General features: G+C 45.6%; 1 protein-coding gene across 1 annotated transcript in view; it reads right to left on the reverse strand.

Moving 5' to 3' along the window:
• CPAMD8 (C3 and PZP like alpha-2-macroglobulin domain containing 8) overlaps positions 1-20,026 on the reverse strand; it is a 64,979-nt gene that overhangs the window by 3,950 nt on the left and 41,003 nt on the right. Inside the window, exons 28-37 of the mRNA XM_087701768.1 lie at positions 19,098-19,254; positions 17,443-17,517; positions 14,915-15,080; positions 14,071-14,157; positions 12,606-12,742; positions 11,085-11,240; positions 10,934-10,996; positions 10,175-10,413; positions 8,646-8,733; positions 520-594 (exon numbers count right to left, since the gene is read on the reverse strand). Of these exons, the coding sequence (XP_087557894.1) occupies positions 520-594; positions 8,646-8,733; positions 10,175-10,413; positions 10,934-10,996; positions 11,085-11,240; positions 12,606-12,742; positions 14,071-14,157; positions 14,915-15,080; positions 17,443-17,517; positions 19,098-19,254 (1,243 nt within the window). The remainder of the gene's footprint in view (positions 1-519; positions 595-8,645; positions 8,734-10,174; positions 10,414-10,933; positions 10,997-11,084; positions 11,241-12,605; positions 12,743-14,070; positions 14,158-14,914; positions 15,081-17,442; positions 17,518-19,097; positions 19,255-20,026) is intronic.

Below are 20,026 nucleotides of genomic sequence, written 5' to 3' on the forward strand. Positions count from 1 at the left end.
GGGTTGGGGAGCTCCCTGCCCCCCCCCCCAACAGCAGCACCATTTAAGGGAAAGCATTAGAGGGAAGTATTGATCCCAAGAACATTTCTAATTCAGAAAGCGGCTCAAGAAAAAGGGTGAAAGAGGTACTTTAGATTTTGTTAGCAAATGGGTTCTTGCGTTTGGTCAGGAAGAAGCCATTGTTCCAGTATTTATCACGAGGTGGGTAAGGGGTTCTTTAAGTTATCAATAAGCAAAGAATCACCAGGGACTAAATCCGGCATATCCCTGACAGTCCAGTTCTCAAATTCTAAGACTCCTTGGGTCTTTGTACACTCACACGAAGCCAAGGGAAGGGAGAGCAAAAGAATGGATCAAGAATCATTAACATCTCAGCTCTTAACAAATAGAACCATCCTCCTCTTCTTTTTTTCCATTCATGGGTAAAGGAGAGATTTGTAGCTTAATGCTGGCTTCAGATGAGCAGGAGAGGATCAACGAGAGCACGTTTTGTGAGGCCTGTGATAAATGGAGTCTTACCTCATCAAAATAGAAAAGGACCTTCCTGCCATCCACCTCGTATCTCTTCAGACCAATTTGTTTGTTTGTGAGTAGCTGGAAAGAAAGCACAGGGCTTGGCTTAACATTTGCATCCCCCATGTTCATTTAAATCTCCCTCATTTCTCTAAAGAACATGAAACATCAGGGTGCCCGCAAGCAGGTCAGGAAAGTCAAAATGGTGGCTACACGCCTGGTATCAAAGCACTGCCTTGCACTTAAAAAGCCTTTGAATACATGATGGTCGCTGCCATTTTGAGGTTTTCTTTTTACCCCTTCCCTGCGGACACCCCTGTTACACACACTCATTTCTGAATGGACTTCACATCTTGCTGTCTTCATGAGGGGTCATGTTTTCTCAGGAATAATTTATTGGATACCACAAGGAAGAAAGCAGGAAGTGGGGCCCCAGGAAAATGTAGATAACTTCAGCCCTTTGTCTTTGAAATATCCAATTTTGCTCTTTGACTCTCTGGTCTCGCTATCTGCCCCATCCCCAAGTTGCCTCTCCAGAAAGGAGAGGGAGTTTTCAACAAAGGTATGAAATAATCTGTTGGATGAAAGTTTGAAATCTGGCTCAAGGCTGTACAAGATTCAACTAAAGATCACATATATCCCAAGAATTACAGGTATTTTGCCCAGGCTGTACTGTATTATCCATCTTATTTGACTAAAATAAACAGTGCAGTGAGATATTGCTTTGAAGAATTTAAAATCAAAACAATCTGAACAGTAGCCTTAGAAAGTCCAATATAACGGATGAATAAATGATTTAATCTAAAAGGATTTGGATTCCTTTTGCCAAGTATGTTAATTGGACCCAAGACAATTCCCAACAAATAGTCATATTTCTGAAAGATAAAAACATTGGTTTCATCATCCCCGTCCACCAGATTGAAACTGGACATAGCAAGCAAACTCGCAAAATTAGAACTGCACATTTTTGAAACTGTTATATATATTTTTGAATGAAGTATTTTTTTTATTTTTTAAAAAAAGGAATGGAAAAAAAACATGTGGCAAAAAATGAGATAAGAACCAACAAAGAGCAAGTGCTTGCATGCACAAGGAGAGCAGGTTTCATCCATCAAGCCACCAAAGTGGTGTATGGTCATCCAGAACTATTTATTTTAATTGTTTTATTGGATAAAGTAGAAAGGAGCAAATCACACAATGAATTTATCTGAGGCTCCTATTTAGAGATGTTCAACTTTTTCTAGAGTGCGGATCACATTGGCCTACTATGACATATTGGAAGCTGTGCCCCAGAAGGCAGTGGGTGTGGCCAGGACAAGAACAAAGTCTAATTTCAACTCATTTATATTTAATTAAAATGCACTCTAACTAGTATAAAACCATAATCTTCCAATTATGTTTTTCTTTTCTGCCCATTAAAAATTAACAATTTATGAGGCTCTCCAGTACTACACCACACAGCCCTGGAACCTCAGATGGGCTACCTCTTATCTAATTCCACTGAAGGGAAAAGATCTTTCTGTCCGACTTCATCTGCCTCCCCATTTTGTGTTTATCAACATCCTTTCCAGCTTTGTTTTTGTTAAAGTGGAACCCAAATCCTTCATTTGGAAGGAACTCAAGTTTAATCAAATCTAGAATACAGTAGAGTAGAGTAGAGTAGAGTAGAGTAGAGCAGAGCAGAGCAGAGCAGAGCAGAGCAGAGCAGAGCAGAGCAGAGCAGAGCAGAGCAGAATAGAATTTTTTATTGATCAAGTGTGAGTGGACACACAGGAATTTGTCTTTGGTGCATATGCTCTCAATATACATAAGGAGAATAAAATACAATCATCAAGAATAAAAAGTTAGAACACTTAGTACTAAGGTTACTAATAAGCTATCAAATTGTACTAGTAAAAAAATAAAACAATATAAATTGAAAGATACAAGCAACATGGTTATAGTCATAAGTGGGAAAAGATAGATACTAGGAAGGAAGAGAAGAATAATAGTAATACAGTAAATTATTTGACAATGTTGTAGGAATCTATTAAATATATAAATTTAAATCTATTAAATATATACATTTAAATCTATTAAATATATAAATCTAGTCTCAGAAGCGGGGTGAGGAGGAGGAGTCACCTGTGGGTATTATTATGGCCCATTTGCCCGGAGACTGAGGTAATTTTGAGGCCACTCGCTCTACTTCCTCCTCGTGACTCCCCAGATTAATCTCAGTCTTCGGCCCAGAAGGAGTACTATTTCTGACTCCATTGGTTTCGAGGTTCTTTTGGCTACTTTAAATTTGTCTTTAGCTTTTTTCCCACTTATAATTTCTTCCACTTCTCTTCTTTGCATCTCTGTGTTGTTTAAGCCTTTTTCTCTGCACAAGCTGGGCTTGCTGCGTTACTGGGGAGACCACAAGCCGCTGGTTGGTTAAAGGGGAGGCTCCAGGCCATGCGCCGGAGCGCACTGTCCGTGCAACCCCTGGTTCCATTGGGGAGGACTGCGGAGCACTCAGGAGGCTTCTGAGGGAGTGGCTCAGTCAGAGTCGGCTTGCAATTCGACTTGGGATGCACGTGGTGGGACACGGAGATTGGCGCGCTTGTCTGCAGCCGCCACAAGCGCCCAGGAACACCGCTGGGAAGGATCCTTCGGTTCTGTGCTCCGCCGGTAATCCGGGGAGGGTCGCTTTGTTTCAGTGGTGGGCCAGCCTCTTTGGGCCGCGGATCGGCGGCATGGTTGTGGATGGCGCCGGTCTGAAGGAGCTCCGGACAGTGTGTAGAAGCCCAGGCCGGTTGGCAGCATGAGAGGAGGTGGGAAGGCAACAACTGTGAGTAAAGCGGTGGCAGATGCCACGAGGAGCGGGAGGGGGCTGCCCATAGGGGATTCAGGTCCAGGCGAGGGGACAAGGGGGAGGTCTACCACAAGGAAGGCCATCTCTAAATCTGTTAGAAGGAGAGAGCCTAGCAAGGAGCCCCGCATCACCAGGGCAGCTGGTAGAAGGATAAGGGAGGAAATCAGCCCTTCCCCATCCAGGTCACGCTCTCCTCTCCAGCCTTTACCTTTGCCAGAGGTCCAACTGGGTTCTCCTGGTTCCCCATGTGGCTCTGCGAGGGAGGCTAGCCCCCTATTCCTCCCTCTGTCTCCTGCCCAGTCTTCAGGACACCGGGGAGACTCCTTTGGCCGCAGGGCAGCTGTTTCCTCCAGGCCATGCTTGGCTCCTCAATCTGCTAAGCCCCCTAGCCTTTCGCCGGCTTATCCAGAGCTTTCTGAAGGTTTTCAGAATGTGATTGCCTGTGCCATTGTTCAGGGCATCTCATCAGGCATGCAGCATCAATTTGAAGCCTCTAGACGAATATATTCTCATGGCACCCCACGAGGTCATCAGGCCAACCCCAATCTTCTGCAGCTAGAGAGTGCAGATTGGATTCCCCTTCCATGGCTAGTGAGGGGTCGGGATTGGAAGAAGAGGGGCAGAAGGACGTGGCCTTCGCTGAGGACGAAGATTCCCAGGTTCCAGAGGCCCCTGCTATTTGCTGGCTTGTTTCCTCCCGCCTTGTTTGGTTCCCTGCTTCGCAAGGCCAGGGCTACTACAGATCTGACAGCACCCCAGCCCCTTTTCAAATAGCTACTGCCTCCACCTCCAGTGGGGGGACCAAGAAGGGGCCCTTTTATAAGCCACACATAGAAAAGGAAGAGATTCCTACCCCTGATTTATTTATGGAGGTGCTCAAATCTCAGTGTGCTAAGCCGGGCACGTTTCCCACTCCAGGCAGTAATGATTGCAGGTTTTACAATCTTAACGCAACCTTTGCCCAAGCACTGGAGGTTCCAGATATAGATGTCCCAGTGGCTGTCCTGGCCTCCGCCTCTGCAGTGGTGACTGATGATATTTCCAACTGTCTGTAGGCAGAGAATAAGAAGGCGGAGCTGGTTCTGTGGAAGACCTTTCAGGCAGTAACATGGGCGATGAGGGTGGCTGCTGTTGCTTCGTTTTTCAACAGGTCCACTCTCCTTTGGCTGGAACAGCTTCGTGATCGAACCCACACTTCGGACGTGCGACTATTGCAAGACATCAAGAAGTTGATGGCGGCCACCCAGTTTTCAGCTAACGCTTCACTGGATGTGGTCCAGTATTCTTCCAGGGCTCTATCTTCTTCGGTGCGCCTCCTCTGGCTGCACAATTGGCAAGCAGAGTCCCGGGCAAAGTGGCATTTGGCGGGGGCGGAGTACACAGGAGACAATAGCAATAGCAGTAGACTTATATACCGCTTCATAGGCCTTTCAGGCCTCTCTAAGCGGTTTACAGAGAGTCAGCATATTGCCCCCAACAATCTGGGTCCTCATTTTACCCACCTCGGAAGGATGGAAGGCTGAGTCAACCCTGAGCCGGTGAGATTTGAACCGCTGACCTGCTGATCTAGCAGTAGCCTGCAGTGCTGCATTTAACCACTGCGCCACCTTGGCTCTTAGACAACTGTTCGGAGCTTCCCTTGACCCTATCCTTATCGAGGACAAGAACAAGCGCAAGGTCTTCCCTTCCATGACTAAGCGCTCTGACCAACGCCCTGCGCCCTACCCCAGGAGGTCCTCCTATCGACCCCCTGAGCAGGACTTCCAACAGCCGAGGTATTCTGCTCCCAGATACCCCAGACAGGGGGATAGGAATTTTTCTAGGGACAGGTACAGGTACCAACAACCCAGTAAGCGTCGCTTTCGAGGGGTGTGTGGCCATCCCTACTGCAGGAACAAGTGATTCGGGATTGGATCACCTGATCGGCAGTCGCCTTACCTTGTTTGCGGATCGCTGGAATCACATCGCCACTGATGCATGGGTTCTTCAGATGGTTGAGTTTAGTTTACAGTTAGAGTTTCGTTCCCATCTACCGACTAGGTTCCGTCTTTTCCCTTCCTCCAAGAATCCAGCTAAGTGTTCCCTTATGCGCAAGGCCATTCGGCATTTGCTAGACATCATGGCAGTGGAGTTGGTCCCAGAAGAGGAGAAGGGTTTAGGGTTTTATTCCAATCTGTTCATAGTTCCTAAAAGTGCAGGGGGGTGTAGGGCAATCTTAGACCTTAAATTGTTGAACTCCAGACTGGTCTACCGGAAATTTAAAATGGCTTCCCTCAAGTCCATCTTAGAAGGTATCAGACAGGGTGATTTCTTAGCGTACCTCCACATCATGATTGCACCGGACCACCATAAATTCCTTAGGTGTGCATATGGAAAGGTGCATTACCAATACAGGGTCCTTCCCTTTGGGTTGGCATCTGCTCCTAGGACCTTCACCAAGGTGTTAGCTGTAGCTGCAGGTCATCTCCGGTCCTTCCGAATCCGGTTACATTGCTATTTAGAGGGCATCCTTGTACTGGCCACTAGGGCAGACCTAGCTGAGAGGGACCTGGCTCTCACTATTGCCACCCTCCAGACCCTAGGGTTCTCGATCAATCTCGAGAAGAGTCATCTCACCCCTACCACTAAGCTCCAACATTTGGGAACCATCATTGACTCGGTGGCTTGTGAGGTGTTTTTGTCACAGGAGCGTAGGGACAGTATTTTGGAGTTGATCCGGGAGATCCGCAAGACACATTCTGTTCCAGTAGTCCTTCTCTCCAGGCTCCTGGGCAAATTCATCTTCTGCATCGGGATAGTGCCTTGGGCTCACCCCCATGCCAGAGAGCTACAGTGGTTCCTGCTACTGCACCAGAGATGAGATGAGCGACGCCTTCTTCAAGGTCTTAGTGCCACCCCAGGTATTTCTCTCCTTCTGTTGGTGGATGTCCCCAGCACTGTCCAAGGGCTCCCTCTTCAGGGAACCAGATAGGTTGACTCTGTCTACAGACGCGAGCCTGTTCGGCTGGGGGGGCAGACCTTTAGTCTCAGATAGCTCAGGGAAGGTGGACGCCCACGGATCTACGGAAGTACATCAATTGGCTAGAGCTTGGGGTGATTCATTTGGCGCTGCAAGACTTCAAGGAGGCGGTGGCTGGTCAACATCTCCTGGTCCTGATGGACAACGTGGCGGCCAAAGCTCATGTGAACAAGCAAGGGGGCACGCACTCCTTGGCGCTTCGCGACAAGGCAGTTCAACTGGTCAACTGGGCGGAGAGGAATCTCTTGTCGATTCAGGCGGAACACATCTCCGGGGTGGACAACCGACAGGCAGACTGGCTCAGCAGGGAGACGGTGGACGGTGCATCTTCAAGCAGATTTGCCAAAGATTCAGTCAGCCAACAGTGGATCTCTTCACCACCACATCAAACGCCCAGGTTCTGAAGTTCATCTCCTGGTTCCCAGCCCGAGGAGCGGTGAACGTCAATGCCCTTTGTTGCAGATGGCCGTCAGGCCTCCTTTATGCCTTCCCTCCCCTTTCTCTCCTTCCTGGGGTTTTGAGGAAGCTAGTGATAAAGAGGGCAGAAGTGATCCTGATAGCGCCCCACTGGCCCCGGGGTCCCTGGTTTGCGGACCTAGTGGGTCTGTAGGTTTTGCCTCATTGGAGGATTCCCAGGGAGGAGGTAGCTCTGCGCCAGGGGAGTCTGGATCACCCGGATCTGGAGTGGCTCCAATTAACCGCTTGGCGCTTGAGCGGGAACAGCTGAGGGAGGCACAGTTCTTAGCCAGGGTGATCAGGGCCATTGAGGCTTCCAGAAGGAAGTCCACCACACGCATTTACGATGCAACCTCGAGTTCCTTTGTAACATGGTGCAGGTCGGCCCAGGTAGATCCGACCTCGGCATCAGCGCTGCAGGTACTGGAGTTTCTCCAGGATGGGTTAGAAAAAGGTCTGGCTCCCAGTGCCCTCAGAAGGCAGGTCTCAGTCTTGGCCACGATCATTGGGGAGGTGGGTTCCCAGCACCCGGTCATAAAGAGGTTCCTCAGAGGGGCGGCTAATCTTCGGCTCCCATTGATCCATTGGTTTCCCACCTGGAACCTTCCCACAGTGCTCCAGGCGTTTACAGAGATGTCCTTCGAGCCTCTGAGGGAGGTAACTTTCCAGCTCCTTACACTTAAGGTGGCGTTCCTGGTTGCCATCACCTCAGCTAGGCGGGTGTCTGAGATCAATGCCTTATCTGCCAGGGCAGATTTGTGCACCTTCCACAACAACAGGATGGTTCTCAGACTCAACCCTGCTTTCCTTCCCAAGGTCAATGCCCCCTTCCATAGGGCTCAGGAGGTGGTGCTCCTGGACCTCTGTCTGGCACCTTCCAGAGAAAGGGAAAGGTCGTGGCATCGCCTGGATGTACGTAGGGCACTGCGTATATACTTCAAACGCACAGCTGCCTTCAGAAAGTCAGAGGCGCTTTTCATCTCCTTCCAGGCTTCTACCAGGAGGGCAAAGGTATCGCCTGCCATCTAATCAGTGGATTAGGCTAGCCATCACTAACGCCTATGAGGCACGGGGGATCCCGGTTCCAGAGGGTGTAACTGTGCAGTCCACCAGGAGTGCAGCAACCTCTGCGGCCTGGGCTACCCAGGCGTCCATTGAGGACATCTGCAGGGCGGCCACTTGGGCCTTGCCTTCTCCCTTCATTAGATATTACCGGCTGGATGCCTATGCCTCTGCGTAGGCATCATTTGGTAGGAGGGTTCTTCAGAGAGTGCTGGACACTCGAGGGGCTCAGGCCCAATAATTCCCTACCACAGACATCTAGTTTTGGTATGTCCCACAGGTGACGCCTCCCACATTCCGCTTCTGAGACTGTCAGTTGGTCTTACCTGAACTGCATGTCTAGAAGCTGGCGTGGGAGCAGTCACTACCCGCCCGTTCTGTGCGCGCCTGTGCACGGGGGCCTGAGGGAGATTAGTTGTAGGTCAGTCAGGCCTGGGGGAGGGAGTTGTTGTTTTGTGTTTTCCTGTTCCCTTCCTTCCCAGGCTCTTCTTGGACTGTACCGTCGGTTAATCTGAGGAGTCACGAGGAGGAAGTAGAGGGAGTGGCCTCAAAATTACCTCAGTCTCCGGGCAAATGGGCCGTGACAATACCCACAGGTGACTGCTCCCATGCCAGCTTCTAGACATGCAGTTCAGGTAAGACCAACTGACATTCTTTAACCTTGTAGAGAACTCTAAAAGGGCATGATACTGTGGAATATCCCTAGGCTTTAAAAGACAAAAATAGAAGATTGGTAGAAAGGACCACAAGAATCACCTTTTCTAGGCTTTCGATGTCGGCTCGGAAACCTGAGAACAAAGGTACCTCCAGAACTGCCATGTTGGAGGAGCCAGAGTGAAGCCACCTTCTCAGGACAACAAACCAGAAGGAAAGGGAAAAGAAAAATAATTAACAAATGACTGAATCAAGTTCTTCCAACTATTTGGATGACAGTGTGTATGTATGTGCGTGTCGTGTACAGTGTATCTCTACGGAGATGCTAATCCAGAGGACAAGGACTGCAACAACAAAATTCGGCAGATGACATTATTTAATTGAGGGGACCAGGAGGAAGCCAACTCGGCCAGATCTTACCAGATAGGTAGCAACTATGGGAGACTGACTATATCTCAATAAGTAGGTCCCATGCCATGCAGGATGTTAAAGGTGGCCACCAGCCTCAGAAGCCAACTGGTAACCAGTGCAACTCACAGAGCAGGCGTGTTGGCATGGAACAGACTGCCCATGACTGCTCATGCTGCTGTATTCTGGATCAACTACAGCTTCTGAATGGTTTTCAAGATAGTTCTTGCAAGAATCCTTTCATGAAGTGATCAAGGTATGACTGAATGGAAGAAAGATCTCCAGGCCCAGGAAGGAGAGCAACTGGTGCACGAGATGAACTTGTATGAAGGCTTCCCTGGACACAGCTGCCATTTGTTGTTTTTAAGTAGGAGCTATAAGTCCAGAAGAACCCCAGATTGGGCACCAGACCCAAATGGGATAATGCAACCCCATTCAGAACTAAAGATGAAATGTTTCCAGCAAGAAGAGGCTCAAATACCCACAGCCAGAATTGAGGGAATGGGGCCAAATGGCTGCTTCCTAAATCTCCTTAAAACTATTAGCAGCATTAATGGAAAAAGGGGATGGACAGTCTAGTTCATAAACATTTACATTCTTTGAAGAATAAAGGAAGCCAGGTTGATCTCACTGGAAGCAGATAACTGAACAGGGATATCCCCACTCTTAGAAGGATGGGAGAAGTAACTTACCTTCCCTCCTCCTTCCTTTGCTAAAGCTTTTCTGGACTCCCCCTTCAAGGCCAACCAATTCAGACCATATTGTGAAGCAGGGCAGATCTAGTAACTGTATTCATGCTACATGCTTAGTTTGTTAGTTTAGCCTTGAGTTGGTTGGTTGAGTTCTGGCCTGATATACTGTCCAAGCCCAACCCATCTAATTGTTTATGGTTTTATGTGTTGTGCAAATCCAGAAAATGGCTTAATTTACAAGCCAAGTAAAGGATGATCTACAAAGACAAGTTGTTCTTTTTAAAGACTGTGCTAGGGGCAGATCCAAATCAGGACAATAATATCCTATTTTCTGATCAATTCGGGTTTTAAACTCTAAGTCAATTTGAATTATAGACACAAATAGATGAGCATGAAACAAAGTCTGTCTTTTCATTTGACTTCTTTGCTCTCAAAAGCAGAATGTAATAACTGTTCTTCTCCCTTATGAGGCTGAAGTTTGGGGCCATCAGTGGAGGCTACACACAGGACTACTGACTTGGTGAGTCTCACCTCATGCACACCTCCACCATCACTTTGTACTCCTGATGGTCCTGATCGGAGGCAGGATCGTCATCATCGCCCAGAACCCGGTCCCGACGGGCGGCCCCTGAACGATTTTCCTCTGCAGAGACAAGCTTAGGTAGGCGTGAGGCTCGACGGTGCCTCTTCAGCTTGGGCTCTTGCAGGTTCACCAGGAGCTGGAAAGCTGGCTTAGCCACAGGATCCGGGATATTGTAGGAGACATCAATCTGGCCAATATAAGGAGAAAGCACTGCATCTGCATCTTCCCATGAGAAACAGGCAGTCAAGAAGTATAAATACTTTATTATTTTGTTAAATATTTACAATGTTTTTATAATTTAAAAAAATAATAATCCTAAATTATTCTGATTTTAATGCATAATTTCATTGATGTTATTATACACCACCCTGTGTATAATAGGGAGATGGGCGGTTAAGAAATATGAAGAAAGAAAGAAAGAAAGAAAGAAAGAAAGAAAGAAAGAAAGAAAGAAAGAAAGAAAGAAAGAAAGAAAGAAGGAGGAAGGGAGGAAAAAGAAAGGAAAAGAAAAAAGGAAGGAAGAGAAAGAAAGATTGGGAGAAGAAAGTAAAAAAAAGAAAGAGGAAGGAAGGAAGGGAGGAAGGAAGGAAGGAAGGAAGGAAGGAAGGAAGGAAGGAAGGAAGGAAGAATGAAAGAAAGAAAAATGAACAGCAGGGTGAAAACGGGCTTGTTGCTCAGGAATGGGACTAACATCTAAGGTTTCTCACCTGCAGGAGGCAGCAGCCTTCCCCCTTGGCACTCACAAATAACCCTGTGGGAATGGAGGGGATCTGTAGAGAAAATAGGGTTTAATTTGAATGTAAACAAGCATACGTACAGGATTCCGGGAATGAAACAAAAAGGGTGAGGTCTTTTTACCACAGCAGTCTGAAGGAGCTTTTTGTTGGCTTTGTTTAACTCAAAGGTCTCTTGGTAGTCCAGGTTGGTAGAGGCCAGTGAAATGGTGAGGTTGACACCCCCAATGTAAGACAGGATAGCATATTCCGCCAGAGCTTGGAGGGCCACACAAGTATCCTGTCGTTCAGAAAAATGGGAGAGAGACAAAAAAAAAATAGCTAAAAATCCCAAATTAATGTCACATGCAAGCTCCTTTGCATTCTACTCTCTTTACCACTCCATCCTCCTATCTGCTACACAGAAGCAGGTATTTATCTTATGCTTTCAAACGTGGGAAATTTAAGATGTGTGGATTTCAACTCCCAGAATTCCCTTTTGCTCAGAAATTGAACAATGTTCCTGAGGAGCCTGGCTTTGGCCTCCTTTTTCAAAAGTATCACAAACTGAGTTACCCCACTGAATGTGTTAGCCATCATGAAGATCAAAAGTTCCCCACTGGTTTATGCCAGTGTAGGCAATATTTTTCAGCTAATAGGCATATTTGGCAATTTGAAAGCAGGCATCATTGCTCTGAAGACAGATGATTGCAAGTCATTTCTCCAAAGACAAACTGGTGGGAATTGCGCCATATTAGGCCACGTTCTTGACCATCCCAGCGGATGTTTGGTTTTGTTTATTTCTGGGAAGTAAAGATACTTTCCAAACAAAGTATTGACTACAGATGTCTAGGATATTTGTTTTCTGTTTTCTGTCAGACTCATGCTGGGCCCAGAAGTATTTCTGCAAATAAAAATAATGGCAAAAGCAACGCTAGATTCTCCATCAAGCCAGTTTTCTACATGTAAAAAAAATAATTCATGTTGAAATGGAAGTCTGGGTAGATGCCAAAGATGAAGACTGCACACACATGGGATATTACCATGGCTTTCTAGACCAATATTTGTTAGTCCTTAAGTATCACAATACTCTTCACTGTACAAGCTACAAAAGACATAATACAGCTTTTCTATAGAAACCTGGCCGCACCTATAAAAGAGATACTAACTTATAGTCCTTCTCAAACAGGAAAAACAGAGCAAGTAGTTGTACACAAAAGTGCTGCTCATTAGATACAATGTAAAATTTATGCTTGATCTTTTTGTAAGTACAGCAGAACAGAATTTCAATTAAGCCAATAAAACAATTGCATGAGTCTAAACCCACAACCCAGTGTTCTTCTTATAGATCAGTAGTGGAGACTTAATATCTTGAAAAGAAAGGATTAATGTAATTAGGACTCTTGAGAATTTTAGGATTCAAGCAAAATAAATAAGGATTCTGGGTTGCTAGCAATATTTCTGGAGAGATGATGGGGGAGGCAGCGCATTTTCTAATCCCTACGTAAAAGAACACAAATAACCAAAAAATGCCAAGAAGTCTTCTCTGGTCTCTAAGGAAATGAAAGTCAGGTAGGTAATGAACCTTGGAATGTCTCATTTCTTCTTGGCTCACTAAAGCATTTTCTGGTTAGAGGCAGAACTACCTGCCTCACTGAAGACTCACCTGGGTGGATGAGAAACCACCCAGAGCATTCCTCTGCTGAGAGAGCCACTTGACCACAGGCAGTGCAGATGCAACATCTCCCAGCACAGTATACGTCAGCAGGGCATAGGCTGTCATTTCAACTTCAGCAGATACGACTGAAAGAGAGAGAGCAGAAGGGGGCATTTCACCGCTCAGTAGCCAGAAGGGGCTGTTGGCATTCCCTACTTCTGCCAGGGAAAACAGCTCCCCTTGCAGATCCTCTTCTTTTGGCTCAGCCACAGTCTCCTCTCAGGTTTCCCATATGGCTTTTCAATCCAGCAGCACAGGAGTAATACAGGTGGGCTCCCCTCTTCTCAAAGAATAGGCCAGTCACCATCTTTGAGGCCAGTTATGGTAGGGAGAAAAAAACTTCCAACCAGAGACAGCAACGACCCTCAACCAACACACTCAACTCCTCCTCCCCACCAACAGTTCACCTCCCAATAACACCGACCTGATGTAACCTCCCTATCACAAGACCCTCACATGTCACACCCACACCTGAAGCCCTTATAAACAGAAGAATGTTGAGATCCCTATAACCCATGATGGTGAACCTATGGCATGCAGAGCCCTTTCTGGGCACACGCGCCACTGCCAATTGCTCTTCTGGTTTCCGGCACGCATATGCGTGCCAGTCAGCTAGTCTTCACGGGTGCCGGAGCACCGGAAAATGGCCCTTAAAATGCCCCCAAAACAGCCTGAAAATGGCTCAAAAAATGACCAAAACCAGCCTCAAAAATGGTCTGAAAATGGCCCCAAAACCGGCCAAAAACAGCCTGGAAAAAATGGTCTGAAAATAGTTTAAAAACCAGCCTGAAAAACTGCCTGAAAATAGCCAAAAAAATGGCCTAAAACAGCCAAAAAACAGGCACGCGCACATTGGCCAGTTGGTCTTTCGGTTTCTGGTGCTCCGGTACACACATGTGCATTCTGGTTTGGCCACTCGGTGCTGAAAAGGTTCTCCATCACTGCCCTAAACTCTGCTGAAGAGTTTAGACTTAGCCTGATAATGAAACGTTTGAAAACCAACCCTCAAGCTTGGAGAACGAACCTTTGTCAGAATATTCATGACTGCCAGAGATATGGTCACAAGGTCAGTCAATGAATAAGCATATTGCAAAAAAAAAAAAAAAAAAAAAAAAAACTCCACCCCTTCATCAGGATTCCTATAATTCTCTAGATTAGGCCTATCAAACTGGCAGCCCATGGGCTGGATATGTCACTTGTAGACCATGCCCATCCCAGCTCTGCAAAGGCAAAAAGTGTTGTGATACGTCACGATACATCACATGATGTGATCAAGTTTGACACCAGCGCTCTAGATGGACTACTGTTTTCCCCTCTCACTCCTGGCTGCAGTGCCAAAGTTAAGGTTATCCTTAAGATCAATGGCCAATGGCCAATAAATTTTACAATAAAATAAAAATAAATAATAAATTACCTGATTGGGAGAGGCCATCACTGAATCCCATGAATGTGTCTTCCCCAGAAGCAAGAGTTCCCATTATATTCCAGTGTGTGAAGCCATCTGAAAGAGGGGGGCAGAGAGGAAGAGAGGAAGAGGGAAAGCGGAGGAAGGGGAGGAAGAGAACACAAGATCAGTAAAACATGCAAAGCACTGTTTTCTAACCATTTTACCAACAGTGGCCATAGGAGGCATTTTCATTATCTTCTATGTAAAGAGGTATTATATTGAGTCTCACTTTTGTGTACGCATATGTATGTGTCTGCCTGCTCACCTTTCATGTTGTGTGTGTGAGCATTTGCACCAGGAAATACATAGGCAGTATACACTCCACCCAGGGTTGCATAACCCAGACAGAACAAGGACAGAACTGGGCAGTCACTAATATTCCAACCCACTACCCAATCACTTCTCCCTTTAGATGCACCACTTAAGAATTTTCCAAGGACTTTTTATCTTCCATAGGCCCTCTTCTCTCCCCACACCAAACTTTGCATTTTGCTTTTGGACAATTATCACACTGACACACAGACAAGATCCCACTGGTTTTACTTCATGTCTTTCCCCTGAGCTAAGAATTCCCACTAATGGGAAAGCATCTCATTCCCGTCAGCTCCTTTTAACCCCTATCAACCAGATAAGATTTTCCCCATGAGTTTCTTTCTGCCTGAGTTACAATTAAGCTGGATAGCAACAGGCTCAACCTCCCAGTGATGCAAATGGTAAGGAATCACATGGCTCTATGCCAATCCAAATGCATCAACAATGGGCCCAAAGTGGAAGTACCCTAATACAGAGGTTACCGCTGTTGTATCTTTACCTTGTGTAATGGCTATGCCATTCATCTTCCGGAGAGCTGCTGATGCGGAAGGGCTGCGCAGGAGTGTGAGGGCATAGGTAGTCAAGACAATGGTGTAAGGGTCTTCTACTGAGTACAGGTTGGATTCTAAGAAGTGCTGTGCTTTGGTAATAGCTTCTTTTTCTTCCTAAGCAAGAAGGAAGAAGGAGAGTCATGGTTGCAGGTTCAACTTGCTATAACAGCCACATTAATCAAAGCTTTGAATGATCAGTAGGAAATGTGGGTCTTCTTCTCTCAGACCCAATGGAATTGCTATGTTAGCCAAAAAACAGGCAGCCCTATCCCTCCCACCCCCAACAACTCAGGTGGCAGATTCTAAAACCTCTATGGAGATATGAAAGAAGGGTATTCCTCACAGGGGGGGGGGCTAGAAACATCCCAAAGACAACAAAAGGACTTTGTTAATTTTGCCTAGCAAGTTCATCCTCTAAGAACATGGAATTCTCTAAGAACATGGAATTCAATTCTGGAAATGTATTAAGCTCAAGGCACTTCTGCTCTGCTACAGTTTTCATCCCCTGCCTAACCTGATAGATGGTCTAAACTGCCCTGTAACTACTGCCAAACTCATCCGAATAAGAGCAAGCACAGCATCCATCCATGCTCCCTCCAGTTGAGTAAGAAGAGAGTGCAGAATCAGCATCCAATTCACACCAAATCTACCATCCAATCCATGTCATTACTTCATATTCTCTGTTCTTTGATTTTTAAACGGTTTGAGTGATTGCTGCAAAAGGGAGCTATCAAGCCACACCGATGCTAAATTTAAAAAACAAGCAGAAAATATAGTGTGTAGTTTCAGTGGCCTTATCTCCTATAAGGGAGTTCCTTCCAGTGAAGCGATAGTTCCTCTCAGTTCCTTGGAAGTGGCACTACCAAGCATACTGCAAAACTTTCCTTGTAGCAATTCTATTTGCATCCCAGCACAGCCAAGCAGGAAAATAAAATTTGTGTTGGTGCAAGCACAGAGCAAAAACTCAGCATGTGGTGAGGTTCTCGGCTTCTTCTGAATAACAACAGAGTTGGAAGGGACTTTGGAGGTCTTCTAGTCCAATCCCCCGTTCAAGCAGGAAACTCAATAACACTCCAGACAAATGGTTGTCCAATCTCTTCTTTAAAACGTGGTGTTGGAGCACCCATGACTTTTGGAGGCAACTAATTCCACTGATTAATTGTTCTGTCAGGAAATTTGTCCTTAGTTCTAGGTTGCTTTTCTCCTTGATTAGTTTCCATTCATTGCTTCTTGTCCTACCCTCAGGTGCTTTGGAGTATAGGGTGACCCCCTCTTCTTTGTGGCAGCCTCTGAGGTATTTGAACACTGCTTATCATGTTACTCCGAGTCCTTCTTTTTATTCAATTAGACATACTCAATTGTTTTAGCCTCCAGTCCCCTAATAATCTTTGTTGCTCTTCTCTGCACTCTTTCTAGAATCTCAACACTTTTTTATATCATGGTGACCAAAACTGGATGCAATATTCCAAGTGTGGTCTTGCCAAGGCATTATAAAGTGGTTTTAATATTTCATGTGATCTTGATTCTATCCCTCTGTTAATGCAGCCTAGGATTCTCTGGCTTCCTCCTGTTTTGAAATAAACCTGCTATTTTAACCTGGTTGGCAGAGAGCAAACATTCCACAGAAGGCCTGCTTCCTAAGAGAACATCACTAGGACAAACCATCCAGGAAAGTGTTTTCTAGTCTTCAACCTCCATTTTTGGGGAAAGGAGGTGCAGTGGGTGGTTGGGCTTCAGCGCCAAAGAACTCTGAAGGAAGTAGTTTGCCTAAACCCATTTTGGTTGGGTTTTAGTTTGGGATTCAATGCAGACACAGCTACAGTCATGTTTGTCAATGAACTATTGAGAAGCCAGGATTCAGGTGTTGAATCCATCTTAATGCTGCTTGATCTTCGCAGCAATCTTTGATACTTTGACCCTGGTAATCTTCTGGATCAACTTTGGGGGTTAGGGGTGGGAGCAATGTGTTGCCTTCTTCTTCAATGATTGTTTCTAGCTGATGTTGACAGGGGGTGAGAGGTCATGCCTATAATCCTTCATTTGGGGAATGCCATTGCGCTTAACTGTCTCTGCTTTTATTTATTTTTGTTTGTTTATTATTTTTTTATTAAATTTATACGCTACTCATCTCATGGTGCAAGGCAATACTTTTGTTTGACTTCTACATGTATCATCAGTAAGCCATCATCAGTATGCTGCACTGGTTGCCAGATGACTTTCAAGGGTATTTCAAGATGCTGGTTATCACCTATAAAGCTCTGCATGGCGTAGGACCTGGTTATTTAAGAATCCACCTGTCTCCATGTTTCTAACCTATGTACTCAGGTCAACTTGAGTGGGTGTGTTCCAGCTCCCATTCTTTAAGTCTTAAGGAAAGTTGCTTGGTTATTGGCTCTTTGGTTTTTAGACTCTGATCAGCTGCCATTCATAAATACTGGGCAAAATGTGGAATGTCTTGGACACATTTATCTTTTACCTCAGAAGTCACCCCTGTTTCCAGCAAAGCTGCTACTACATATGCCGTTACAGAAATCTTCCCATGAATTCCACCCTGGAATAAAAAGAAATAAAAGGATTAGACTAAGAAACTTTTATGAATAAAAGATCTGCACTTGAATCCAATCGCCTCTTTTCACATTTTCAACATTTCATAAGAGATTCTGAACAGAAAATGCATGACGAAATTATTGGAACAGCATCTCTTTGCCTCTCTGAATGGGAATTTTTTAGGAATGACCATATTTCTAGAGAATGTATAATAAGTATCAATTCCCTAGTTGGGAAAAATTATTTAATTTATGGATCAAAGACTGAAGAGAAATCTTAGAACTTTCATCCCGAAAGACACTATTGCTGAGAATTAGAAAAATAGATGAAACCTATCCTTAGACAAGATAGCAAGTGTGATTGATATAGCAATAGCAGGAAACATGAGGCTTTTTCAACCAAACAGGTGAAACTAGTAAACATTTTAAAACCGTAGACGTGTGGGAGGATGGGTCTGCTGCTTCTCATCCACCACTCTTTCTCTTTGGTAATTTGGCCTTTCTTAGTGAGGTCACTGAGAAGTCTCTTGATTCAGATGTCTAGTTTTTGTATTGTGTTAGGGTTTACTGGGATGTATGTTTCTTTGTCTTCTAGAAGTCCTTCTGCTTTTTGTAAATATTGTGATCCTACAAAAAGCAAAAGACCCAGTAACCCCAGAAGAAAAAACTGGAATCATCTACAACATTCAGTGTAATGGTTACTACGTAGGATAAACAGACAGAAAACTGGCAGAATGTGTCCATGAATACCAACTAGCAGTTAGAAGACAGGATGAAAACTGTTTAATTTCACAAGATATGAACAGACATAACCATAGTTTCAAATGGGAAACTGTGATCATCCTAGAGCGAGCCAAGACCAAAAACACTAGGGAATTCCTGAAAAATTAACCATCAATAGGCACATAGATATAAATATTATGTAAATACTATGCAAAAGAAACAATAAACCAGCCAAAAAAGGGAACAAAAAGTCCAAAACTCCTCCCCACCAGCAATCAGCACCCAGATGAGCATAGATTAACTCCAAGATTAACATCAGACCAACCATTAAGGAGACAACACTCCTATCAAGGACCTGCCAAACAAGTCAACAGTAAACAGCCCAACCAAAGAACCTCTAAAACCAGCACAGGGAAAGCCCCTAGAATATAAGCTGAGAGAGCAAACCCAATTCCTTACTACCACTGATGATGTGGCTTAGTTTTGTCAATCAAACATTTGCAAGAAAAGACCCACCCACCCAGGGGTGGGTTTCAACCGGTTCACGGCGGTCCCTGCGAAGCGGTTGGTCGGTGAACCCGGAAGTAAGTAACTTCTGGGAACGGCGAAGGGTGCACCCGCCCGCCCGCGCTCCTTACCCGGTTTTGATGAGTTCTGCGCTTCCACACATGCGCAGGATGCATACAGCGCCTGCGCGATCCTCCAGGAGCAGCTGGAGCATCGCACAGATGCTAGTATGCATGTGTGCGCCATGCGCGTGCACGCGCGCATTGCGCACATGCACAACGACGCTGGCCCCGTTCCAACCGAACTGTTTGGAACCGGGCAAGAAACCCACCCCTGCACCCATCCCTTATGGTACCTGGATGTCCTTATTGAGTATCCTGCCCATGGCTGGAAATGAGCCATCTTCCTTCTGATGCTGGATGATCCAATCCTTGGCGGCTAAAAGTTCTTTGGGGTCAATGAAAATGAATTCCCGGGATTGAGCAAAAGATTTCAGAACAAAGGCTGTTAGCCTGGAAATACAAAGATCATAAAGTGCCTGAGGATGATTGCCACCATACTTGGCTACTTACTACTGTGTGAGGTTGTATCCACCCAGCCACTGACTTCACACTCCCAACCCTGAGGAACATTTTCATTCTGCCCCATACGTATCCTCCTCACTGCGTTTTCTGTGGGAGTTGACAAGCATTCTTCCAGCTTATTAATGAGAAAGTTATAAAATGGGCCTTTCAGGCTGGTCTTCCCCTATCAACGTTGTCCCTGTTTTGCTGCATTTGTTTTTGTACTTAAAAACCCACAACCCATGGTGAATGTGGTAGAGTAGAGAACAATTCCAAAGAAGCACAATGAAATGCAGGGACATGATGTGAATGGAAAAGGAGCAACAGAGGCAAACTTTCCTGCCAATGAGAAAGCACCCAATCTGTGGGCCTAGTGCCTGTGCAATAGCAATAGCACTTATATACCGCTTCACAGTGACTTATAGCCCTACGTGGTTGACATAGTCAGCCTATTGCCCCCAACAATCTGGGTCCTCGTTTTACCAACCTCGGAAGGATGGAAGGCTGAGTCAACCTTGAACCTGGTGAGAATCGAACTGCCGAACTGCAGTCAGCTCTGCATTCTAACCACTGCACCACCATGGCTCATAGAACTGTTATCTCAGTATTTTCTTCTATACTTCAACTAAGCCAGAAATGTTTTGGTTTAGCTGCAGAACTCCATGCCAGCATCAACTGCAGGGCGGGACCAATATCGCACGTGCAACTACTCTGAACACCG

Source organism: Thamnophis sirtalis, unplaced genomic scaffold (genome assembly GCF_051295495.1).
Source record: "Thamnophis sirtalis isolate CommonGarterSnake01/CBP01778 unplaced genomic scaffold, rThaSir2_p1.2 scaffold_1, whole genome shotgun sequence".
Lineage (NCBI taxonomy): Eukaryota > Metazoa > Chordata > Lepidosauria > Squamata > Natricidae > Thamnophis > Thamnophis sirtalis.